Here is a 26,329-nt window from a genome sequence, read left to right as displayed (position 1 = left end):
CCAATCAGTAACCATAAGTCCAAACATTAAAGAAAGAGTGGTTTGGTTGGATGAATCTCCGCCTTCTTTTTGGATTGACAGTTATTTTGACCAATCATTTTGCGGAGTGGTATTGGATAACATTTTCGATTAACCAATCACGAAAGAGTTCATTGAAAGGAGCCCTATTACTGTGCCGTCTTTGTGTTGACATTTTCGGAGGATTGAGAGGTAATAAAATATTTTCAATATTTAATGCTTATCTTTATCTCCTTAAACAACGTTTCCTGGTTTAGGGACGTTTACCCATTTTTTACTCCAACTTTATTAATACAGATCCCTCTGCAAATGAAGCCGGCTCTTTTTCACTAGATCGCACCTGCTGCTCTGCCACTGTTTAATGCTAACCAGTGCTCATTGTTAGCGGCGTTAGCTAACGTAGCATGATCTTGTAAGATACATTCCAAAGGAAATTAAAATGCACTCGATTCAGATCTGTGTCTGTAGTGCAGGATGTGTTGGAGTGATATTAAAGGACAATAACGGTTATCATTATATGTGCTATATCCAAGTCGTTTTCTGGAACGAAGCTATCTTTAGCTAACGATAGCTAATGCCTTAACCGTCTGATGCTAGCTTTGCGGAGAACTTGCTAGCTAACAGTGGCACATTTGGTCAGGGCAGCAATCAAGGATCTATACTCAGCACAACAAAGACTTTTGAGCCCTTCAACTTAATTGATCAAACACCAGAGTTCATACCGGCACAAGTTCTGCCTTTTCATGTTTTTTGAAATAGGTATCCTGACTCAGTCTAGTTAATTTGGCTATTTCCTGATAGTCCCATAATATACTTGCTAATAGGTTTACAAAAATGTTTAAATAGATCTCAGTAGATGTAATGTGAAAGGCCCACATCTTTGTTCAGTTGGTCGTGTTCGTAACCATATTTCTGGTTCTGTCTTCATTTCTTAGTGTTTGAATGGATATTACCAGGTGCACGGAGAAATGGGTAAAACAAGACAAGGTTACTGTAATCATGGAGCCCTCATTTCATAAGTCATGACATTCATGCACAGTTAGCGTTAGTGAAATCACTTAATGATGCAGTTGTGATATTTCTGAGTGAACCATCTCCCAAAGCCTGACAGTATTTGATGGTGGGTGGCCTGTTGCAGGTACATTTACTGCCCCCAACAGCAAAGTGTCATAGCAGTTTGAGGCAATTGTTTTAAATAGGGTTTAATTTTATTTAATTTTTTTCAAAAAAACACCAGTAAGTGAGAGGAATCGTCATTTAGCATGAACTTGTAGGTTTTATATTTTAACTTTTATAGGCCATTGTTTTCTAAGAAATTTGTGTAATATTCTAATTGGGGAGGGCAGTGCCATAACGAAGTGCACAAACTTGTTTTTTTTTTTTTTGTTGTTTTGTTTTTTAATTTTGTTTTATTACACACACACACCCACATTTCATCATTCTCATAATTTCTTTCAGGAATATTTTGTAATATTTTTTTTTCACTGATTACACTATTTTAAACATAACACCAAATTTCATTCATTTCACTTAAAATATTGTAACTTGGTGCTGTTGATGGGTTTAATCTAGGTTCTGTTCTCCCTTTGTTTAGGAGAGGCCTCCAACATCATCAATAATGCTTTCTAGCAAGAAGTCAGATGCTGGCTCCTCTTCCTCTTCCTCCTCATCTTCTGCGGGAGCAGCAGGAGGTGACAGGGCTCCAGTTTCTGATGCCCAGACTGGTCCGTCAGCTTCAGCTGCAGGCCCAATGGAGGCAAAGAAGAAGGAGAGGTCGTCTCCCAGTGGGGAGCCTGGAGGAGCCCCTTTACCCCACCAAGCAGGCCCCGGGGGGATGGACCAAGACTCAGCAGAAGTTCGCAGAACGAGTCGTCGCAAGCGAGCAAAAGTAAACATTTTAGGGTTCTGTTCCCTCCCTGTTTGTTCAGGGAGGAGAGGATGCTGCATAAAGTGATGAGAGCAAGTTGAACTGAAGTAAATTTTTACATATGTCATCATTTAGGTCAAGCAACATAAGGTGCAGTATTTGTATATCAATGAAATTCCAGCACACAGACAAATCTGAGGTTGCAATGCTGGTTTTAATGATGCTTTTATTGTGCCTACTGTTGCAGGTGGAGTACCGCGAGATGGACGAGAGCCTGGCCAATCTTTCTGAGGACGAGTATTACTCTGAGGAGGAGCGGAATGCCAAGGCAGAGAAAGAAAGAAAGCAGGTCATCCCCCCACCAGCTCCACCAGTAGAGGAAGAAAATGACAGTGAACCAGAGGAACCATCTGGTGAGTCTGAAACTTGATGTATCATATCAAAGCAGTTGAGTGAAACTGACGTTTTGTGCAGTAAATAAACTTACATTACTTAGTGTAATTAAAAGCTTTGGTTAGACTGATGATTTATCCTGTGTTTGATTTCATTTCAGAGCTCATTGCTTTCTGTAAACTGATCCAAGTGACACTCAGTGCTGTTAAGAGAATAGAGATATGTGTGTTTATTTGTAGGTGTGGAAGGAGCAGCTTTCCAGAGCCGTCTTCCTCATGACCGTATGACATCCCAGGAGGCTGCCTGCTTCCCTGACATCATCAGCGGTCCCCAGCAGACTCAGAAGGTCTTCCTCTACATCCGTAACCGTACGGTAAGTGTCACTGTTAAGAAATTACATGGGGATTGTTGTTTTAAATATAAGTATTTCTGTATTTTGACTCATGAATCGACCTCCTACAGCTCCAACTGTGGCTGGACAACCCAAAGATCCAGTTGACGTTTGAGGCCACAGCACAGCAACTTGAAGCTCCATACAACAGTGAGACATTAAATTCAACAATATTTTTATTTTTCTACATTTGAATCTCTTTCTTCTTTTCCCAAAAGACTTTAGTCTTTCAGATGTTGAGGTTTTTTTGTGCTTTTGTTCTCTTTTTAGGTGATGCTGTGCTGGTCCACAGAATACACAGCTACTTAGAAAGGCATGGTCTCATTAACTTTGGTATTTACAAGAGGGTCAAGCCTTTACCCAGTGAGTTCACTTTCTTAATTGCACTGCTAAAATAGCAATAGCCATTGGCCAAATAGTGGTGTAATGATACCCAATTAATGAACTGCCTGCTTGTTGTTGCAGCTAAGAAAACCGGTAAGGTGATAGTTATTGGTGGAGGTGTGTCTGGCCTGGCTGCAGCCAGACAGTTGCAGAGCTTTGGGATGGATGTTACAGTACTAGAGGCAAGGGTAGGTCACCAACAGAGTTTCTATTAATCTGTTGTTTGAGGTATTTTTTAATTTGCCACATGTTCTTCAGCTATTTGTATAGTTAATTTTAGTAACTACAGAAACATTTAACATATTTTTATGATTAATGACATTGCAAAATTCTTGAATCCCTTTACACACTATATGGTATACATGCAATATGTTTTCTAAGGGTTTAGATGATAACCAGTTGAGTGGTTATCAGTGATTTCTGTCATTTTTTGTAAGTTTACAGCAACATATGCTTTCATAATTCTTTTGTGCAGGACCGTGTAGGAGGCAGGGTGGCCACATTTAGGAAGGGAAACTATGTTGCAGATCTAGGAGCCATGGTGGTGACAGGGCTGGGTAAGATCCATATCCATTATTTTTATTTGAATACTGAAGTCCGATTCACCATTCAGACAAAGCAGCCTATAAACCTTTCGTGTTATGTGCTGTTGAGGTGCAAGAGTTTACTTTTTCATTCCACACTAACACTGCATCAACTGATTTCAGTAGCATATGGAGGCTTTTGACTAAGGCAGACTGCAGATTTCTCCTCAAAGAGTTCCTAAAATGTACCTGTAGAGGGTGTTATTGTCCTTGTTTATGCTGTGTCATCAACAGTGTGTGTGTGTCTTTTTTCAGGTGGGAATCCGATGGCAGTGATCAGTAAGCAAGTTAACATGGAGCTGGCCAAGATCAAACAGAAGTGTCCGCTCTATGAAGCCAATGGCCAGGCTGTGAGTATAATCGAATGTCTTAATCAGTCAATTGAGTTGCTTCTTTTCCACTGTCCTGCCATAGCCCAGCTCCTCAGGGTATGCTCATATCAAACAATATATGTTATATAATATCCACTATAGTTGTAAAAAGGCTTATTTTTCTGTTTATTGGTTGCAACAATCCCAGGTGTTCTCATAAAGCCAAATAAGTGATAGAAGGCAAGAGGCTAATGATGCAACATTATCTGCCCGCTTCAGTTATACTGAAACGTTTAGCTGTGCATTAGGTCGAGTTCACAGCTAACCTCAAGAATAACCTTCCATTAGAGCAGTGGAGCAACAGCTGCATTCCTGTATCCACTAATATACTCTATATGTGTCCAAATTCAGTCTTTGAAACCAGGACTTCGTGTTGTTTACTTCTTTTAAAAGAAGATGTTTATGGATGCACAAGTTTCCTGTTGGCGTGGAAGTGCTCTGTGTCTGGGTTTATAGCTGTTCTCCAAGCCCGTTGTTGTCCTGAGGCAGGGATCTGGCTTTCCATGAGCCACAAAAAAACACAATTAACGGTGGATTCATTTAACTGCTTAAACTTGTGTGTCATCAACAACAGCTCCCAGTTCTTTTTAGAACAGAGCAGACCAAAAAAAGCCTGATGTAATTACATTGGAGTAAACAGTGTTTTTTTCCCTCTCATTTTTCTTCTGTCCATCAAGTGGGAGCAAAAGTAGTAGGATGTTTAGGTTCATGCTCAGGGCACTTCCACTGAAGTAGAGACCAGCCAGCAGGGCTCTTGAAGCATCCACATCATGTGTAACTGGTTTCCTCTTCTGCAGGAAAAAGCAAATTAAATATACATGTTTTACTCTTGTGCAAAGCTGTTTGAAGTTAAAGTTTTGTTTACTTAATATGTTCTCTCCCCTCTCTTTCTTTCTCTCTTTGTCTTCCTCTCTTGTCTTCTCAACCTCCTCTGCGTTCATCTTTCGGTGAACTTCTAAAGGGTGAACGATGCACAAGTGTATGTATTGATTTATTTCTTTCAAACATTCCTTACCCAATTTAGAATCCCTTTTAAAAGTCAACATTTCATTTCCATCCATTCCATTTCTCTTCCCGATTGTGTAACTCCCCATTTGTCATCCATGTAGGAGATAAAGGGAGAAACAATTGAGTTACTTATGTTAAACCTTCCTCTTCTAGAGAAAGAATTACAAAATGAGAGGAGTTTCTTCTATTGCTAAAATGTACATTCTGTTTAGATAGTCGTCTATATGTTACAATAAATAGGTGATAGCAGTGATATATAGAATATAAATTGTACCCGTTATGCAACTATTTGTGCCATTGGCTTTAGTTAATTCTGCATTTCCTCCTGTTGACCTTTTTAGTATATGCTTCCATAAATTCCATCCCTGCTGTTATCATCATGGTGTGTGTGTGTGTGTGTGTGTGTGTGTAGGTGCCCAAAGAAAAAGATGAGATGGTGGAGCAAGAGTTCAACAGATTGCTGGAAGCCACCTCCTACCTCAGCCACCAGCTGGACTTTAATTTCCTCAACAACAAACCTGTCTCTCTGGGACAGGCCCTAGAGGTGGTCATACAGTGAGTACGGTGCACGCAGACACACACAACATGAGTTCACACACAGGAGATGGTGGCAGATGTGTCCATAACTGAAGAAGAGGTGTATTCAGTTCATAATCTCGTGTCTATGTGTGTGTGCAGGCTGCAGGAGAAGCACGTAAAAGACGAGCAGATAGAACACTGGAAGAAGATTGTAAAGACTCAGGAAGATCTCAGGGATCTTCTCAACAAGGTGAGCACAAGTTGTTTCGGAGGGTGATAGTAGTCCCAAAAAGATTTCATAATACCATGAGCTTGAGGGTTCCAGACAGCAGCATCACAAGACTTAGAGATCCAGTGTGTAGGCAGAAAGGGTATATAATATTTAGAATTATCTTTCCATTAGTGAATTATCACCTGAAAGTAAGAATGTGTTTGTGTTTTCATTATTTGAGAAAGAGCCTTTCATATCTTCAGAGCGAGCACATCTTCTTCCATGTAGCACCGACATGTTTCTACAGTGGCCCAGAACGGACAAACCAAACACTGACTCCAGGGAGGCCCTTTTATGTTTTCAGTGGCTGACCACACTGCTAGATGTCACTAAATATGTACACACTTTACCTTGAACTTGCATGCCAAGTAAAAGAGAACAACCCTTAAAATAATAAACCCCCTCGGGATATTTTACAGTTTAAGAATAGCCTTCACTGTCCAAATGACAATGGCATACAGAAACAGGAAACAGTAAACAATGGGAATTTAATAATTATAATTACCTCAAGTATCTTTTTCTGCATTTTCCTCTGCAGAAAGCAGCTTCTCTATTGGATAACACATGTGCTGACACTGATATATCTCTGCTGTATCTGTGATCAGCCAATATTGGCAGAGTGATATATCAGTCATGTTCTAAAAAAGATAATTTTTTCCATGTTGGTAGGACAAAGAAAGGACCGGAAATTAGTCAACATTTAATTCCGGTAATGAGTCTTCTTCAAAGTTGGCAAACATCTGTCAAGTGGCTTGTCAGTTTTGTTTGCCAAGAGAGCTAATGGATGGAGTGCACAGCTGGTGAATTGCTGACAGAGCAGATGGCAGTCTGGAAGTTCCATTATGGTGCAAAAAGCAGGAAAAAAAAAGAGAAACACAACTGGTTTCGATGATAGGCTAATATGCAGAAACATTCACAGGGGGAAGGCAGAAATACACTTGTAAGCAAAGCACTAAAACCCCGTTTGCTCATCAGAAGCCAATAATGAAGGTTGCATAAAGAGAACTGTTATTTAGTGATCACGTTGAACGCTTTGTTCAGTATTCACATTTCATCTTCTTTACAAATTGCTTCCTGTTGTGGTTTTTTTTTCCCCTGCCGCTCGCCATCATCTCACAACTTCCTTCCTCTTCCTTCCTTTTTGTTTTTGCACCTTTGTAGATGGTGACCACTAAGGAACGGGTTAAGGAGCTCCATCAGCAGTATAAAGAGGCCAGTGAAGTCAAACCACCCAGAGATATCACAGCTGAGTTCCTGGTGAAGAGCAAACACCGCGACCTCACTGCACTCTGCAAGGTGAGCTCAAACACTGCTGCACACAAAGAACGTACTATCATCGCCAAAACTGAATAAGAAAGTTTACAATAGAACTCTTACATCTCTCGACACTTCTTACAGATATTTGCAGGCTGCAGGCAGTTATCTAGACTGGTAGTTATCCAGAAGGGATTCTTATGTGACACTTTGATTATTTCCTCAGATCTCTTGGTCCGGGCAGAAATCAAGCTGCAAGACCTAAAACACTTAAATCAAAGCAGTTGAGTTTAAAAGCTAACTATTTCCAACTGTGTTTGTGGTGGTGTGGGTATTACATAGTGTCTGTGTTTTCAATGGCTGTAACGTGAGCTACTTTGATGCAATATTAGATTTCCTGGGTTGACTATTTGGTGTGCCTGCAGGTCAGAAGGCCAACTAGGACAATTTGGGGGACAGAAACTTTGTTCTTTTTTTTTTTTCCTGAAGGATGACAACAAGCAAAGCTCAAGTCATAAGTAAGCGTAGTACTAGCATGTAAGATGGATATTTTATGGACTAGGAGGTCGGGGTGGATGCCTCACAGAATGTTAATGCTGTGCTGTCCAAGTAAACCAGACAGGCCTGTGTTTAAGTGGTTTAATGCCTCGGTGGGATGTATTATTAGAGTTAGTGCTGCTGTTTTATTTTTGGTTCAGATAAATCACCTCCACTGCTGCTATGTGTGTATTTTAGAAGGAGGTTTTAGTTGGTTTAAACACAGCTGGTGTCTGAACTGGATTTGTCTGCTGCCCATCCGCTGTCTAAGAAACCACTTCAAGGTCTTGACTCACGGTCTGACTGTCTTTATGTCTGCGGATGTGTACTCACACAGTTTCAGCAAGACAGAATGAGCATTTATATGTGTGTGTGTGTGTGTGATTGTGACTTGCATGACTACTCCATAAAACAAGATTCTAAGGCCACTGAGGGAATGGCTGTGTCAAGATATTTTCCAGTATTCTTTCCATTTTAGCTTGGAGGCGTCATTAGGACGCTTAACTCAGTGTACTTGTGTCCTGGGGCCTGGCATGATAGCTGGTATTACCAGACTCTGCACGGCTGCCATAGTTGTTTCTGTTGTGGTGAACTGATGAACAGGTTGAGTCAGCCCTTTCTGTTAAGACTCCTTGTCCTTTCTACATGACCTGAAACCCTCTGGGTGTGTACCTTGAACACACACACATGCCCAGAACACACGCTCACCTATTCAAGACACCACCGGTTCCTAAAGTCTGACACCATCTGTAATAGTTTTAGGTGATAAAATATCGGCACATTAGTAGTATTGTAACAAAAATTATTCTGTTGTAATCTTGCGAATACGATACATGGTATTATAGCAGTGTTTTCCAATATCTGCTTTCATATCTGTCTCTTTGCTGCCTACCTTGTCCCTGTGTAGGAGTATGATGAGTTGGTGGAGATGCAGGTCAAGCTGGAAGAGAAGCTGCAAGAGCTGGAGGCCAATCCACCCAGGTAACCGATCTTTATGAAGTCTCAGCATAATCTCCCCAACTGCTTCTCTTTTTATTTATTTTCATGCTATTTTAACATCTCCATCTTTGTTAGCCAGTTGAGAGGGATGAGGTTATGATGCATGCATGTGATATATAGTCTTACAGTATTGGTGTTCTGTATATTTGTCAGGTTTCCAGCTCCATTTTGTCTTCAGAAATGCCCAAGCCCACATCTCTTAACGTTTTGTTTCTATTTGGTGAATGGATGTTCTTCCAAGCCAAAGTCATTTCTTTCCCATCAGTAAAAGTCTATTTAAGAACCAAAGGCAAAAACATCCCAGGGTGTGCAATGGTTCAGTATAATCAATATCAGTGCAGCCCTGACAGTGGAGAAGCAGCGCAGTTCTTGTGTTTGTATAAAATAAGTAAAATAAAACATGTTTACATAAATCTTGCTGAATATTTCAGTGCTGTTTTACATTTCTGAGCTCCCAGCAAGTACAGTCTGAATTGGTTGATTTTAGTTACTGCCACTTGGGATGGATGATGATGACATTTCAGTAAATACAATTTAAAACCAATTGCATACACTTTAAGCATTTTATTCACAAGTTTCTACGATATAGCCCCGATTCAAGTTGGTCGTGTAGGACTTTGGTGAATCCAGCCAGGAACAGAGGCAGCAGCTTGTTGCTCTGGTTCGGATCAGTACGTTAGCCTGTGATGTAACAATTAACGCAGATCTCCAGAAGCCCTTTTTATTACTTTTTCTAATCAAGAGCAATCAGGCCCAAGTACGTCCTTCATGTGAGTCAGCCCTTAATGGTTAGAAAAATAATGAGTTGGAGCCCTGCAGGCTTATCCACAATGCTTTCCCTGTGTAGTACTGTGGCAGTTAATGTTATGTGTTCAGATACGCATTATTACTTCAGCACCATTTTGAGTTCAGTTTGTTCAGCTTGTGCGTGAGGAAACCTGTCTCTCTAATTTCTAAGTAGCTGTCAGTAAACATCTGCATGTCCCTTTTGCTTCCCTTCTTTTCCCACAGCGATGTTTACCTGTCATCCAGGGATCGGCAGATCCTTGACTGGCACTTTGCCAACTTGGAGTTTGCCAATGCTACACCCCTCTCCACCCTTTCTCTCAAGCACTGGGATCAGGTACACACATGTACTCAGTTTGAGATGTCATAACTGTGTAGTCCTCACAATGGTCTTGCATCAAGACAAGCTGTTCTTTTTTTTTTTTACAGGACGATGACTTTGAGTTCACCGGCAGCCACTTGACAGTAAGAAACGGTTACTCTTGTGTTCCCGTGGCTCTGGCCGAGGGCTTGGACATCAAACTAAACACGGCAGTGCGGCAGGTTCGATACACAGCGTCTGGTACGTTCACAGGCTCGTGTGTGAGGTCACGGTTTCTGCTATGAATTTCATAATTTTATGTTGACATGGATGTTAAAGGTGTGTCATCTGTTTGTTCTCCAGGCTGTGAGGTGATAGCAGTCAACACTCGCTCCACCACCCAGACCTTCATATACAAGTGTGATGCTGTGCTATGCACCCTGCCTCTGGGTGTGCTGAAACAGCAGCCCCCTGCTGTACAGTTTGTTCCCCCGCTGCCTGAGTGGAAGACGTCTGCTATACAGAGGATGGGCTTTGGCAACCTCAACAAGGTTGTACTTCTAGACGAACATGTGATGCTTCTTTCCTTCTGCCCTTAACGAGTTCACCAAACCACAGATTCTTACACTGATTAATCCCTCTGCAGGATAACGCGTGGCAAGTATGATTTGTCACATTTTGTGCAGACCAGTGCCAACTGTCCAGTATATAAACGAGTCAACAAAGTCTGATCTTAAATCATGTAGTGTGTTTTTCTGGCAGGACTGAGGATTTGGGTCCTCGGGGAGACCTCCTGCTACTGTTAAAGCTGCAGTGTCCCTATGCTAGTAACACATCCCTCAGTGTTAGAGGGCCAAAAAACAGACAATGATTTCTTTGCAAGTTCATATACATTGTCCAAGTCAGCAGCATCCTGCATGAATAGACCTGTCCCCGCCTTCCTTCACAGTGCCTGGGACGTAATTGTTTTATCCTGTTTTACGTCTGGGCTTGGATGCAGGATGGTGAGTGGGATAGAAAGGGTGGCATGGGCAGTGGCAGTGTGTTTGCTAAATCTGGGAGGGGAGAGGCAGCCAGAGCCTGGTGGCGTGCGAGTGAAAGATGTTTTTTGCTTGTGTGTTAGTAATCCGATCAGAGTGTTCATTCTGCATCACTCCTGACCCACCAGCTCCCGCACACACTCATCATCTGCAGCAGAGTAGTTTATCTCCTCATTCTACTGCAGCACAGAGACGAATACTGCATTATTATGCAATCCAAGCTGCCTGTATTGCTGCATATCCAGCAGAGGGCGCTCTACCATTCACACAATCCACAGCTGAAGCAATGGCAGCAAATGCGCTGAGCCTGCCGTGTGCTTCACAGGCAGTTGATTAAAATAAGCACTTTGATTGTTGTGTGACTGTTTCTTATTTTTTTGTGCTCCTCCCATGTCTGAAGGTGGTATTGTGTTTTGATCGCGTGTTCTGGGATCCCAGCGTCAACCTGTTTGGTCATGTTGGCTCCACCACCGCAAGTCGGGGCGAACTCTTCCTCTTCTGGAACCTCTACAAAGGTGACAAGAGATTTTTGTGGTTGATAATTTGACGCAGAGTGATCAGACGTATTTACTGCTCATATATACCTTTTGATTCTCCAAAACATCCGTAAAATTCTGTGGCTAATTGTGCCTCTTCCTTTTTTTCAGCTCCGATCTTACTCGCTCTGATGGCCGGTGAGGCCGCTGGCATCATGGAGAACATCAGTGATGACGTGATTGTTGGACGCTGCCTGGCCATTCTCAAGGGAATATTTGGAAGCAGCGCTGTGCCACAGGTACAAGACTCTCATACTTTGCTGATATTTTCAGTACCTCAGTGTTCAGCATGACATTGAGGTACTTTGAGTACTTCTTTAACTTCAACCCACTAACCAAATTGTGTATTCTCCTCAGACACAGTGTCCACATAGTGTGACATAGCAGGCGAGGCTTGTTCCAATACAACTTCATGATGTTTGTTGTTTACAGAGACGTAGTTTTGGGTTTTATGTTTTAACCTCCGTCAATAGTGGGTTGGGGTTTTTTTTTCATTTTTTTTCCACTACTTAAAGTGGAATGTCATATTCGTTCCTGAATCGACCCCTATAACCAGCACAATTTTACACAGCGTACACATGTGAAAGGCACTCAAAAGAAGAGTCACATCCAAACCACCCATCATTATAAATCATTTGCTTATGGTTTCAAATGGGATAAAATCATATGCATGGAGGCCAGCGTAGGGACTGTTTGCCATCCAGCTGTTTACAGGTCCCTCCAATATCATCATGGAAACTCCTCAAAAGTATGTGTTGTTGTTTGTTGTCATGGCAGCCAAAGGAAACTGTGGTGACTCGCTGGCGTGCAGACCCCTGGGCGCGAGGTTCGTACTCGTACGTCGCGGCAGGTTCTTCGGGTAACGACTACGACCTTATGGCACAACCCATCACGCCCGGCCCTGCTATACCGGGAGCCTCGCAGGTAAGCACGCAAAACTCTGAAGAATCCTGGGCTTTGGGTTTGTGTTTGGGTGAGAATGTGAGTTTATATATGTGTGTGTGTGTGTGTGTTTGTGTGTGTGTGTGAGAAAGCAAGGGAGAGAAAGCATCCCAGTCTGACCACAATATTTAACCAAAGCAAAGCAGAGCAGTTTATTCCCAACGCAGATGTGTTTTTGGCTGTTTTGATGTTGGCATGCTGATTGATGTGAACAAGTCATATTCATGCATTGCCTGATGAGTTTTGGCAGTATACTACCATACTTTTTTCCCCTCTCATCAATCCTCTATTTTCTTTTAATTCTGACTCCATGTTGGGACAATCCATCATTGATCTCACTGTGTTTGGGTTTGTTTTTTTTTTTTCTTCTCCACCCCTCAGCCTGTCCCTCGTCTCTTCTTCGCTGGGGAGCACACGATCAGGAATTACCCAGCCACAGTCCACGGCGCCCTGCTCAGCGGGCTGCGCGAGGCCGGCCGCATCGCAGATCAGTTCCTGGGTGCCATGTACACACTTCCCAGACAAGCCACTCCCACGGCCTCCAGCAACCCTCAGCAGGCTCAGGCCACCCCCAGCGTCTGAAATTGCCTCTCTGGACTCATACCAACCACAGCATTTTACAATAAAAATTTACCCATGAACTGTTGATATTTCTGTAAGTGACAGGATCTAGGAAGTCCCACACACAACTTTGCATCTTTGCCTTTGTTCAAATAATGACCCTTGGAAGATTAATTTTCTGGCCTTGCGAATGATGTGAAATTGAGATTCCTTAACTGGACCATTTCAGTTCCTCAGACTTTTTTTTTTATTTTTATTTTTGGACGTTCGTGACTGTACAAGCAAAACATGGAAACAGATGGAAGCTACTACAGAGACTGGGTTAAGGAATGAGGAATAAATCCCAAGTTTGTAAAATACTTAAGTAATAACTCATTGAAGATTTTATAAATATGTGATTTCCCAGTCTTAAAATGAAGACCATGGCATTACCTTTTGTACTCAGAGTGATAACAGTGATATTTCATGTGAGGCATGTTTGCAAAACCCAGCATCTATTTATGTGCACCTGTCTAAATACTAAATGTATACATAACTTGGAACGAGATACTAAAAGACAGACAGCAACTTAGTATCACAGTCTTATTCCCCTGAAATTGTTCGGCATATTTCAGCAAAATACATTTCTTGGTTGGTCTTAAGACATGTGTAGTGCAGCTGTATGCTTTACTTTGTCAATTAGGTTGCAGAACATAGTGAAAATAGTTCGTATTAAAAGCTAAAATGCCAGATATGTTGAAAGAGAGGTGAATGTTTTTTGTTGCCATTGCAGTTTTAAGTATTTTATTATAGTCATCATCACATTTTTTTTATATCGTCAGTTGTTATTAAAAAAAGAGACATAAATTACATCTTGAAATCAGTGTTTTTTCTTAACAGTGAAACAATGTTGAAGTTGTGTATGCAGCCTAATTAACACAGAACAAAGTGCTTCGGGTCTGGCTATCACCTGCAGGTGTGTAGTTTTTGTACTTGTACATGCATGTGCAAACATAAAAGCTGCTGCTTCTTTGACCCACTAGTGACCCTCCATTATTGCAGGTCTGGCTGCTTCCCAGGGTCTGTTGTCCTGTGTGAGGGAAAGATGAAGGTCCCTGGCAGCAGCTCTACATAGTGGAGGATCTGACTGGGGGTATGGGGGGGTGAGTATTAAAATGGCCAAACATGAGCTCCTCTGTTAAGTTGTATTTCAGGGCTCAGTTCCCCTCTTGTTTCCATGCACTCTCGAGCGTCACAGGCCTTGTTTTCCCCCCAGAGATGCGGTTATTATTATCGTGACCAAAGAGGATGTAACAACAGTAATTTGAGCTGGGGTTTTGGACTGCAGCACTCGGGTATTTTTCACCTCTCTGGTAAACCGGAGGCTCAAAGCACTGTGCAACTGTTGACTGGTGAGGTTATTTTTCATAATGGCCTCCAGCCCACATCAACTTTTATCACTTCGTAGGTTTCATAACGTCTCTCGAAAGGACTGCAGTTGAAAATTAGCCAGCTGGCACATTAACAGAAAAGCTGATTAATGCGCGTTGTTCTTACAAATAAATAAATGAATGAACCGATTACTTAACTGAGAGGCAGAGACACAGAAAGTCAGGTAGTTAGTTATAAAAAAAAAATCCTTTGGATGAGTAGCAGCATGTCTGAGCACATCTCATGTGATTCAAAGGTGTGGGGTGGAATGTACACTCTCACAGGTACAAACGCCTCCCTCATGCATTTTAAATGACACAAAATCCCGCATAACATGATAGCTACATATCAAGCTAGTGTGACTTCTAACTGCATTAAGCACTGCAGGATCACCACGGATGAGGCCATGAGGCCATGTAGGCAATGAAGCCTCCTCATCCTCCTCCTCCTCTTTGCCCAGAGTGCAACTGAGTCATTTCCATGGTTGACTTCACAGCTCTAATTCAGGTCAAGCATCAGCGCTGAGGCTCAGGAGTACCAGGGTCCAAACAGGCACTGCTGTGTTAGGGTAGCACCTCCCCGCATCTGAACTTGGGACAGATTAAACCACACAAGCGAGAGGCAGTGTTAACCCCTGACTCTCAAACATTTTGACTCATGACACCCCACAGACAAACCAAGGCCTGCTTCTCTTTCACGGGACTAAACTGTGAACTTTGACAGCGAAGAGATAACTTCAAATCGTGCCTTTTTGATTAAAATCTGAAAGTAGCCTTGAGATCGAACACATTTGTGATTCGCAGTTGGCCTTTTATCCACAGCAGACATTTTAACACACAGCTAGCGTTTGCTAACATTTGCAGCGACTTTGTTCTATTCAAGCACACACAATAGCAGCAGGACAGTGACATTTATTATTGTGCTTTTCCTACCGTGATATGTCAAAATGTCTGCTGGGAGAAAAAGACCTTCAAATAAAAGTCTGTATCTCACTATATATGTGCAAAGGTGGAAGATAATTTACTTTAACTGCAAGTGAGAGCAGCAAAGTGAGGTACAGCAGAATTTTTCACAGAATGCTGCTTCACTTCAGATAAATTTTAATTGTGGATTAAGCAGATTGTTGTCATGTTATTAGTAGGCTATTTCAACTGCATCAAACTTGGTCTTGTATTAGATAGCAAACTTATCTCTTATTTATACAATTGTCTAAATACTTGTTTCTATACTGGCACATGAAGAGGTGTAATATAGGCTATGGTTTCATATCGTTAATTATTATTATTCAGTCAAACACCAGCCAGAACGTTTTGATCTTTAGCCCCATCACTCTCTCCACCTCGACATAAAAGCCGAGCAGCTGAATTCAACACGTCCGGGCTCGTTCTCCGTTATGGGAAATGTGGGATATAATTCAGCAGCTTAAAGTAAAGTGAAAAAAGCCTCACCAGAAAAGCTGTCCTGAGGTGTACTGAGCACTACTGATGGATAGGAAAATACCCGAGGAGGAGAAGTTTGGTTATTTTCACATGATTTATCAAACTAAATTGTAAACTGTGTACTTGACCTACAGTTGCAGTAGCAGACGAGCTTGCTTTCACAAAAGCGAGGAATAGCTGTTTAAGAGAAAGTCGCGTGCGCTGACTTTGCATTCCTCAACAGCTTGTGGTTTTCCTCTTTGTACCTGACCAATTTGCCTCATTTATCTGCCTGCTTATTTTGCATACCGTCAGCCGCTGTTCTCTCTGCTCCGTTCAAAACCAGGGGATTCGACACACACACACACACACACGCAGAGGGTGTACCGCTATGAAATCAAAACTTGCTGAGCTTGTTCAGCAAAAGGCATTAAAAAAAAGAAATTAAGATACGTGGTTGGGTTTTACACACGGTCAGCAATGCACACACACACACACATACTGGATACTTGTTACAAACAGGTCGGTTTTTTATTTTTATTGGAATACATATGGTTTGCTGTACAGTTGGCAGCTTCAAGAGACCTACATGCAGAGTGCGCCAGCCACAGTAAGGTTAAAACATGCACGATGTATGAAGTCTAAAACAAAAAAAAGTCTCCCCATTCAGTCCACCTGGCATTGCTGACACACTGAGAAGCAACAGATCATAAAAACCCTTTTGATTTCATCACACACACATCATGTTTGACACCTCTGTCTGTCAGTCTCCTTCTTCTGCACACAAAATGAAAACCCTCAGCAATTAAAAATTAAAAAAAAAAAAAAAAAAATGTACAGGCCTGAAATGAGTGTGTCTATGCATGTGTGTGTGTGTGTGTATGAGAGATGAGATCCAGCTATATGTTGTTTTTTTTTTTTGATTCCTATTAGATTATTTGTGTGCGTTCGTATATACATGTGGGTCTGGGGCCTGCAATGTTCCTTTCTTTGGCAGCACTTACAAACATACAGCACAGAAGATGTACAAACCCTGAATTTATGAGCGAGAGAGAACAGCACAGCGAAGAGGCCCGGAGCACTGAATGGTCCCTGATAAAAATGGGACAACACATGGAGAACCACTCAGCACCGCAGACCTGCTCAGCTCTGATAAAATGCACATCGTTCTCATTCTTCAATGACTATGACACAACCCTGGCCTCTCTCTGTCTCGCTGTCTGATCCACGGTGTGCCATCATGTCTCCAGGTCGTGAGAAATGTTTTGCATTAAAATAATAAACACAAAATAGAGGAAGAAGTACTCGCCAGGAGTGTAATAACAATGAGGAAGATACATTATCTTGCAAAACAAAAAAAAAGAAAAAGAATCCATTCTTAAAATCAAGACGGACAAATACTTAATATATTTCAATAATAAGGCCCACTTTACAAAATTACAAGATTTTCCTTAAATAAAATCTATCCGATATAGCTTCCAAAATAAGACATCTTTTGTTTAACAAAGAAATAAAAACATACATAAGCAGAAAACAAGAAAAAGAGAAAACCCTCGAAATGATTATTTCCCCTTAATTTCAGTATTTTAGAGACAGGGTATCCATCTGGGGAAACATTGGCACCGTCTCCATCTGTAAACTGGAAATACTGCGGAATGATTTTGGCACGACGTTAGAAGGCTGAGATGCAAGCCATACAGGGAGCCATACCTCCAAAAATATGTTCAAACATGATTCATTCACCAAATGCACACCAATTTCCTTTCCTGAACTCGTGAGATGATTCTTAAATACTCTAATCTGGCTGGTGCAAAAAAAAAAAAACAAAAACAAAACATAATATATCTGATTGTTGTACATGCAGCAAAAAGCTACTGAAACAGAGCTGAAGTACAATTCTGGGACACAAAAGAGGAAACTTTTAGACAAAAGGGACTAAGGGGGCATTAGTCGTTTGAGGTCTTAAAGTTAAGTGCTGGTTAAGTGCAGATTACAGCCTACGCCACCCAGTGACACCATGACCCCGGCTTCACAATGGAGTCCTTTGAGGACAAGGGCTTGTTCACTGCCCAGGAGCCATTTCTGCCCCACCACTCCAATCTCCACTAAGTACATTCTAGTCTACTTTATAAAAAGGAAAAAACAATGACTTGTAAATAACGGATGTTTGTACATACACCAGCAGAATTTAAGGGGATTTCTGTTAATTCTTTAGTAGGTATTGTTAGGCGAAGCAGCTTCGTTTCTCTTTGCTGCTTAACCACCTCTTGCCTCCTTGTGGAAATTTCTGTAAAAAATCATATCATTCACAGCCTTGTCTTAAATATTCTGCTCCAGCAGCAGCTATCTTACCCTGCAAAACTGCCATCATTCAAGAAGGAGAGGAACCATCAAAAACCCTGAAAAAAAAGGCCCCTGGCTGTTTCTTTATGGTGCCACAGAAGCCATAGAAGTCTTCACTTGACTCCCAGATGACCAGTCAGTACATTCCGCCATGTCAACACTTTGCTGGCTCTCGACCCTCGAAGCATCGAATGAGACCTACAACATTCGAGTAGCCCAAAACACATGTAGACAGATAGCCTCAACTGGTTTTCATCCTGGCAGTCCAGCTAGATTTAAATGAACGGACTGGATGTCCTATATCGTGTTAGTGTACTTTAGGGCCTTGTAAGGAAGAAAGGCAGCATGCATAGCAGAGGATGCAGTTTCAACTTTGCCCTTGACCTACGGCCCGCTTTCTTTGAAGCTGGCCTCCGAGAGGGAAATCCTCCAACCCGTCATAAAACCTACATTTTCCAACAGCTGGGCTCTTCCTGGGACCCCCCCGACTCAAATACTCTCTTAAGGGTGAGTGGAGAGAGATAAATGCTGGCCAGCTCAGTGGTGGTGAGGACGGCTGAAACTGCAGGATTGTCTGCATGGTAGACTTATTTATTGGGTGGAGGAAAACAGGTGGCACTTTTAATTCATGGGGGCAATCAGGCAGGATAGGTGCTGAGGAGGGGTCTTGCATCGCCAAGTTGCTGTATACATTAATCCTGATCTACAGTGATGTCAGCATAGACTATTTAAAAAAACAAAAAACAGCCCTGCATGCCAACTCTGACAAACACACGTGCACATTTGTCATTCAGCACCTTCTTACTCTGGGATCTGCAGCAGCTTACAACAGACCAGTTCACATGCCGAGCTTTAAAACAAGAGCCCTCGCTGACATATTAATAACAACACACACCGACGGACACACCACGTGTATCTGTGGCAGCATGAGCGCAGGCAGAACTGGATATTCGATACCCTCGTCTGTTTTAATTATCCCTAAAGTGGACATCGCTGCCAAGCTGTTCATCTTCCTCCCTCCCGTATTTAGAAGCCCTGAGTCAAGACGAGATTAGATGCAGCCCGTGACCTCTGACCTTTCAGCTGCCCAGGGAGCAGCCCATCACTGTCCGGTGACAGACCTCTGGCCTTCGACAAAACAACTCTGTGAACCACCAACACGTGTCACTGCTGGTTTAGGACTCGGCTTTCCCTTTAGGAAATGACACTCCAAGGCAGATGCAGAGAAACAAGAGGACAGAGGAGGAAGAGAGGACAGGGGGAGGGAGGCTGGGAGGGATATTTGATTTCTCTAAAATACTAGGAGGAAAATTGGAATCGGTTGAAAAGATGAGAGATTGGGGAAGAGATGACTTTCCCTCTTGGGAAATGAGAAGAGTGGTAGTAGAAACAGCAACAGAGAAAGCACAGAAAGACTATATGATCATCAACTCCTGGCATGTGCACTAAAAGCTCTGAACAGCATGTCTGGTCTGTTTTTGCTCTATCATAAAGCCAGCAGTGGCCATGAAGAGGCCACATGGCAATCCTTTCTGAGGCTGCGCTGCGCCCTGCGACTCTGACAGACAAATCCAAAGGACATAGCTTTTTGGGCGGTGCGGTCTGTATTCTTTAAGAGGGTACTTTGAAGTTAGGTTAGGAAAAAAAAAAAAAATCCTTAGCTTTTTCCTCAGGGAACACATCCTTCAGGGAGGAGTTCCCTCTGAGAAACTCTTTTAACGCTTGAACCAAAATACTTTTACGACGTTCCATACAACAATCCTCTGAATGTAAAAAGTATAAAGTTAAAAAAAGAACCTCACAATTAGTATTGCATGTTGTTTATCTGCACGGCAAGTGTAAGAATATGGTGCAAATCGGATTGCATATAATCTCCTGCTTGTATACACAGTAAAGTGACAAAGTGGCGACAGACTGGACTCCTGCAACCACTCAGACCTCTTCACAACAAAAGAACCTGTACATGTATGGAGACTAATAAATATTACAGCTAGATGGCAACTGGTAGAATACATGTGAAACTGAGAAAAAACTGAAACAGGCCATCCCCAGCAGGGTCTGACTGAACGCAGCATTGAAACCCATAACAGCAGAGGAACCGGATGGAGGCTGGGCTTTAAATGTCCCAAGCGCTTCAACAGATCCCATGTGTCCCAAGTTATCACAGTTATGGTTACATGATCTACTCAGACAGGCAAATAATGCAGTCGTGCTGGATAAGCACATCGAGCCATTAAGCAACTGGTAATTCCCAGCTGTGTTCAATAGCAACATTCATAAATTTTGTTATGGGATCAAAGTTTACATCGCCAGTCGTACTGAAATGAATCTTACGTGTTAAAATCTAAAATCCAGCAAGAGCCTGTCGGAAGATTCCAACATTACAGACAGTTTGACAATGTCAGTGAGGTTTCTGTCATAGATATGCACCATTTACCTAAAAGAAAACACCTTATTTTATTACTGGCCACAACTAAAATCAGTTTCCATGGCACCCCCCCATTGCTGCAGTGGCCCCCGGCAATGAGAGATTGCTCTAACATACCAACCACAAGTTGATATTTTATGACATAACAAAATAATACACTTCTGTAGAAATAAGAAATGGTGAAAAGCCGGGAAGATTCGCACTGCGAACCCAGTCACACACAAGCTAGACTGTCAGTTCCTTGTGGTTAGAAGCCTTGTGTCTTCCTATGACTGGCTGGCATGTACACAGAACTCACAGCAGCACTGAAAATAAGTCCGCCTTGCCAGGCCAGGTTTGCTGGTAATCCAAAGTCCAATGTGCAGTTAAAACAAAAACTCCATTTTGCTATGGTTGTCTCAAAATACATGAATGAGGACAATTGCAACAGCTGTAAGACAAAGCACCACGGAAATTGTAGCATGGTTTGAGGTTATAAACTATGCCCCCCCCTACCCTCCCCCATTTTTCTTTTTTTCTACATGTGCATTGCATTTCATTGCGTGCAAGTTATGATTTAATATTTATTTTTTTTGTCTTGATATGGTTGAGCAGAAAGAGAAAGGATAATGCAGAACAGGAAGCGAATTACAAAGAATCAAAATAAGTGGTGAAAATGGCAAAAAGGTCCCGGTCTGTCTGAAATAATGTATGCGCGTGTGCACTCCTTAAATGCAGCAAACCAGCAATCCTTTAAGCAGAGTGCATGCTGAGTCCTGATCTTTCAAGTGCTCTTCAGCCATTACTTGGAAACATGCAAATGTTTGCTCAAAATTGAAGACCCCAAATTAAATCCAATTTGAGGCTGCATGTAAAAAATGTGGTGACACGGGTTAAAAATAAACCAAAAGTTTAAAATGTGCACATGTTTTCCTGTTGTATGTGCATGTGTTTTTTTATGGTTTCGCATACATATATGTGAGAAAATTGGGAGGGGGAAAAAAAAGCACATCAGGTCGTCAAAGCAAATACGAGTTCAGTTACAAGAAGTGAATATTATGGTGCGAGTCAGCAGAGACGGTAATTCGCTTCCTGTTTTTGGTCACATTTAAGGTAAAGATCCTTTAGTTTGTGAATGATTCTGCGTGAAGATCCAGCCCTGTGAGATGAAGATGCATCCTAAACATCATATTGCTGTTGATTCAAAATACGGTTGTTTTTTGTTTGTTTTTTTTTCAGTGATGAGGAACGGTTGAGACTCCGATGCAGAAGCGACATATCCGGCTCCATTGAGGTCACTGTAGTGGTCCTCTGAGAAAGTCCCCTCTCCCTCCAACGTCCATTAAACCTTTTCTGCCATGCAGCCGTCCCCAGCATGCCAGCCTCTCCCTTGTCAAGTTTCGGGATTATATTATAATACATCCAACACAAGAAGCAGAAGAGGATACATGGGCTGGTGAGGCGGCCGACCTCCAAAACACTGTACAGGCACTGTCTTTCCATTTATGCCCCTTTTGGGACAGAGAAAGTTCCGGATAGGAAGAGCCGTTCAGGTCTCAGCGTACACTCAGGGTCAGAGTAAGGATGTCTGTGGTTTGTTGTTCTATATGGCTACAAATGCCATTTTTCTTTTCTTTGCTTGTTATAAAAGCTGTAGATGTTGACTTTTGGAGATGGTGGTAATGGTGTAGCCACTAGTTGATGGGAGACTGATGTTTGGCCCTCCTTGTGCCATTGAGAGATTAATGGAGTGCTGTTAAGAGAAAAAAAAATGAAGAGAAAGAGCTTACTTCATCCTTCATATTTTAACATGACTATTGACTATTTTGGAAACATGATTGGTCTGTAATTTCCAAATGATTTCCTAGAAAGTTAGCCAGAAAGAACAAGGTAATTTGGTTCCAATTATGGAGAAAATAGATGTTCAATTGGTACACATCCAATTAAAATGATTACAATTCATTTCTAGCAAAACTTAGAGAGTCTTTTATTCAGTGAACAGCTGGTCAGCTGAAATGTGAAATTTGTTGGTATACAATTCAATATGTATGAAGAAAAAATATCTGAAAAATTAATGAATACTGACTTGGGTTTAAACAGAGTTTCTCTTTCAAGAAAATCATAAAAATTCCTCTAATTAGTGCTAAATTACATAGTTTTTAATATATACATATATATATATATATACACACACAGGAAACTGCTGAGGAATCAGGAAAATAGAGTCTTGAAATGACAGACAACAAAGGATTTCTCCAGCTACAAAACAGTTAACTTGAAACTGACTTGCTCAAGGACACCTCAGCAGGGTGGATGCAAACTGTTAAGACGGAGTGACCCGAGGGCTTCCCACTGAGGTTCACTCCACTTATTAATCCACCACGCCACAAAATCTGCTGCAGCAGTGTCTGGTCAGCTTAATACTGAAAATTTGATTTGAAACACCCTTAAGAGATTTGACACCATTGCAACAGGGGTAATTAACATCAGTTTTCTTTAATTAATGAGTTCTAGGAGTCGGAGGAAAAGAAAAGGTAAGATCCAGCCTCCATCCTACCTGTCCTTTTGCTGCTCAGACCCAGTTGGTCTAATGATGTTCAGATTGACGGTGGCTCCACAGTCTGCTCCCAGCTCCACCTCTCCCCTCAGCTCTGGCCCCTGAGCCTTGACCCCGACTGGACCACAGCTCCCCTCTGGAGGAGGCCCCTGCTGTCTTGGTTGTCCGGTCATAAGAGCTCCCCAGGTGGTGAGAGTCGCTGCTGGGTAGCTGCCGCCTCCAGGAGGCTGGGCTGTGACTCGGGTTTGGACTGGACTCTACGCTATCAGCAGCCTGGAGAGGTTGGAAAATTTGATAAAGAAAAATTCCTGGCAGCTGTGGCACGTCATTGTTCGATAAGTGGATTGGTTTGGCATTGGCTTGGTTAGGAACACAAACAACAGCGCGCAGTTCATTCAATCCCATATTCTGGAGTTGTGTATAGGCTGTCTGGGCATTTTGTTTGGACTTCTGTGTTATGTGGGCATTAAATACATGCTGTTTATGTTAACTGGTGAGCGACATGGAAAGTCTGCCATGTGGACTCCTGCCAAGGGAAAAATCCCCAACCAAAAACCCCAAACATACCCCAAGCTGAGAGATTTATAATTTGGTGGGCTGACTAGAAAACAAACCCCCAGTTACTAGTCTGTGGTGGCTGCAACGGCACGTCCCCTCTCATAACCTCAGTAACCCTGCTCTAAGAAGGCGAGAGTTAGATGACGATGCAGTTCCTCAAACACACAGTAACAGCACCCTGCTCCTGTAATTTTAGCTTTAAAAAAGCACCATAATTAGTGACATTTTGTGGGTTGGAGTTGGCTTCTGATGCAGTTTTAGAATGCATTCTGGCTAATTGGCTTTAATGGAGCCCTGCTGGACTGCCTTTCTCAGTCTCCAGGGGTAACAGACAGGAAATCAGTCACCGGCGAGCCCTGCCAAGTAGGCGTGATCAGTGTGGTCACTTCCTGCTCCAGTCACTGAGGGGAGGAAACAGCCGAGTGGCATATTCTCCTTCTATGGTAAGCCACTGCGACAAGGCCGGGGGCTTTCACAAGGTTGCCATGTAATGCACTTCCAGTGTTCCTCCTACACTCAGTAGGAGGCTTGTACATTGTTCAACACACTGTAATATACTTAAAATAGCAAATGTTAATAAAAAAAAAATACACATCTCATCTGCATGTGTGAACTGAAAGCTAAAGTACAGTAATGCACTACACAACTTTAAAGATGTATGGCCTGAATAGAAGAAAAAGTAGTAACGTTTTGTGAGAGCTTTTCTCCCATGTGGTTAAAATTTAATTTCTGAAAATATTTGGGCAAGAGGAGCGCCAGTCTGCAATAATTGCTGTTAAGTAAGTTGATGTGCCACAGCAAAGGAAATCTGCTGCGAACAGCAAGCTGCCGCTGTCATCACAGACCTGTTCCTGCAGATCACATCAGAGGGCCTTCGGCTTAGAAAACCCCTTTAATTGGCCGTTATGATCAGAAACACTAACTCCTGTCTGACAACACAGCAGGGTGATTTGACAAAATAAAAAAAAAGGTGGCTACTCAGCTTAGAAAAACTGCATTGTTAGGTATATATCATGTACATTTATATATGTCAGTGATATCACCTTCATATCTGTCTGATCAGCTTACCATAAAGACTAGAAAAAGTTGGGAAAGCTGTTCAATGTAACAAAATCCGCCTACCTACCACTAAAGCTCACAAACCAAAGTGTAATAATGACATGTTACGGGCTGGACTATTTCTCAGCCTGTCTTTATGTTAAGTTAAGCTAACCAGCTGCTGGTGGCAGCTTCATGTTTACCATATAGAGAACTCTGAACCAACTCTCGCCAAGAAAGCAAATCGACGTGTTTTCCCAGATGTGATGCTGATCATGGATGTTTTAGGCTTCATGTGTAGTCACTTAATATCTACAAATCCTTCAAACAGCTTATGCACCATGGGGTTTTTGTGAGGAAAAAAACAGATACTCCATTTAAGAATTTTCAGTACAAAACCAAACAGACACTGTGAGAAAACTCCCTTCTCTAGTACAGAATCAACGCCAGCAGATAAGAAATAACAGAAGTAGCATGTCAGAGCTTCTGCAGAACAAGTTATACCTTGCTTTAAATCTGTCTGCCATTGGTGTCTGGCCCAATTTTAAGGAATGGTGTTATTTTGCCAATCCAAACTCTTAAATCACTTCTCAAGCAAGACAATTTATATAACACTCAAGGTGAAATCTGCATTTCATTTACCCAGATGATGATCTGTTTATTGGTTTCGACTTATAAAAGTCATTCTTTTATTCCTTTTCACAGGTCATTCTTACAGTGTCTGTCTTCTGATGTTCAGCCAGAACAGGACTATGACCCCAGATTTTACCTTACAACCACTGGTTTTTGACTCAGCGGAGGATGTTATGGTATCTCGCTCATCGGCCATATCGGCCCTGCTGTCCTCAGCCAAACATAAGTTCACGGCTCATTCGTGTACAGGCTGAGGTTTCCTACTGCTGCAGCAGAGCAGGGAGGTATTACTACAGTGCTGTTCTGCAGTCTGAAGTGTGGAGAGAATGTCACAGAAGGCAAGCACAGTTCATTCTGGACCAAAGTGGTGGACCGACTGCACCATAAACACTAGTTCAGACAAACCAAAGTCAACACTCAAAGTTAAACAGCATTTATATTATGGGCCACAATGATACAACAATGATCTTTCACTAGATGAAATGATGTCATTCTCCGTCCCGTAGGAGTTTGAATAAATGACATCCAAATAAGTTATACATGAGGTTTCAAAAAGAAAGCTAATCAATTTGCCCAGTTCGCTCCAGGGTACTTAAAGGAATTGAGTGTTGTCTGCTCCTTAATGACTATTGATCGACTCAGCTTACTGGTCGGTAGGCTGCTCTACTCTAATTACTGGGAGGGCTTTGATGTGAATGGTCAACCAATCTCACGTTCAAAGAGAATCTAAGAAGAGTAAATGTCTAAAACAAAAAGAGCTCCTATTTATGTGCAGATTACAACTTTAAGTTATCAAGGTATCGAGCACTGATACCAAGCAAAAGAAAGATCAATGGGACGTCGGTTCATGATGAATGACTGCATTCCTCTCGCATCAGTGTGCCTCCATCTACAAACCTGTAATAATACAAACCTCTTCTATCGACCTCTGACACTGCAATCACAAACTAATCCCAACCTCCCGCTGTCCTAACTGCAGCTGTATTTATCCAAACCTCTTGGGAATGAACGCTGTTCAGACCACTGAAATGTTCTGAAAATCCAAACCAGAAATGATCGGCTGTGCTCCAAGACAACTTCAAAGCATAATTATGTATTGAAGCATGTTTTTCTTTTTTCTTGCACTGTAGCTTTTTTTTTTGTTTATAATTTCTATCTAAATGGAGTGACCAGTTCATACATCAAATATCAGGATGAACAACA

General features: G+C 42.0%; 2 protein-coding genes across 7 annotated transcripts in view; one reads left to right on the top strand and one right to left on the bottom strand.

The window, feature by feature from the left end:
- The first annotated feature begins 79 nt into the window (after nt 1–79).
- Nucleotides 80–13,613, top strand: kdm1a (lysine (K)-specific demethylase 1a). Of its 4 annotated transcripts, XM_046411933.1 has the most exons (22): nt 146–210; nt 954–990; nt 1,613–1,906; nt 2,130–2,298; nt 2,518–2,651; nt 2,741–2,819; nt 2,940–3,032; nt 3,135–3,241; nt 3,529–3,610; nt 3,893–3,987; nt 4,970–4,987; nt 5,429–5,571; nt 5,695–5,785; nt 6,968–7,102; nt 8,505–8,578; nt 9,608–9,719; nt 9,812–9,944; nt 10,047–10,234; nt 11,124–11,238; nt 11,371–11,498; nt 12,037–12,183; nt 12,583–13,613. In XM_046411933.1, exons 2-22 carry the CDS (start codon nt 961–963, stop codon nt 12,781–12,783), a joined length of 2,568 nt encoding a protein of 855 aa, XP_046267889.1. In that variant the 5' UTR covers nt 146–210; nt 954–960; the 3' UTR covers nt 12,784–13,613. The 4 variants fall into 4 exon arrangements, with proteins under 4 accessions (XP_046267890.1, XP_046267889.1, XP_046267887.1 ...); XM_046411934.1 differs by lacking the exon at nt 954–990 and having other exon boundaries at nt 80–210; XM_046411931.1 differs by lacking the exon at nt 146–210 and having other exon boundaries at nt 965–1,005.
- A 2,489-nt stretch (nt 13,614–16,102) lies between these two features.
- Nucleotides 16,103–26,329, bottom strand: part of luzp1 (leucine zipper protein 1) — a 46,655-nt gene continuing 36,428 nt past the window's right edge. For all 3 annotated transcript variants that reach the window (XM_046411926.1, XM_046411927.1, XM_046411928.1), the window contains 2 exons: nt 22,898–23,170; nt 16,103–22,093 (listed from right to left, as the gene is read on the bottom strand). In XM_046411926.1, coding sequence (XP_046267882.1) covers nt 22,928–23,170 — 243 coding nt within the window. In that variant the 3' untranslated portion in view covers nt 16,103–22,093; nt 22,898–22,927. The remainder of the gene's footprint in view (nt 22,094–22,897; nt 23,171–26,329) is intronic.

This window comes from Scatophagus argus, chromosome 15 (assembly GCF_020382885.2).
Source record: "Scatophagus argus isolate fScaArg1 chromosome 15, fScaArg1.pri, whole genome shotgun sequence".
NCBI classification, from domain to species: Eukaryota; Metazoa; Chordata; class Actinopteri; family Scatophagidae; genus Scatophagus; species Scatophagus argus.
This window is presented reverse-complemented; position numbering and strand designations above follow the sequence as displayed.

Coding starts and splice junctions, on each gene's coding strand:
- kdm1a (XM_046411933.1), top strand. CDS start 961: ATGGATATTACCAGGTGCACGGAGAAATGG. Junction 9,720..9,811: donor CTCTCAAGCACTGGGATCAG/GTACACACATGT, acceptor TTTTTTTTACAG/GACGATGACTTTGAGTTCAC. Junction 10,235..11,123: donor GCTTTGGCAACCTCAACAAG/GTTGTACTTCTA, acceptor CCATGTCTGAAG/GTGGTATTGTGTTTTGATCG.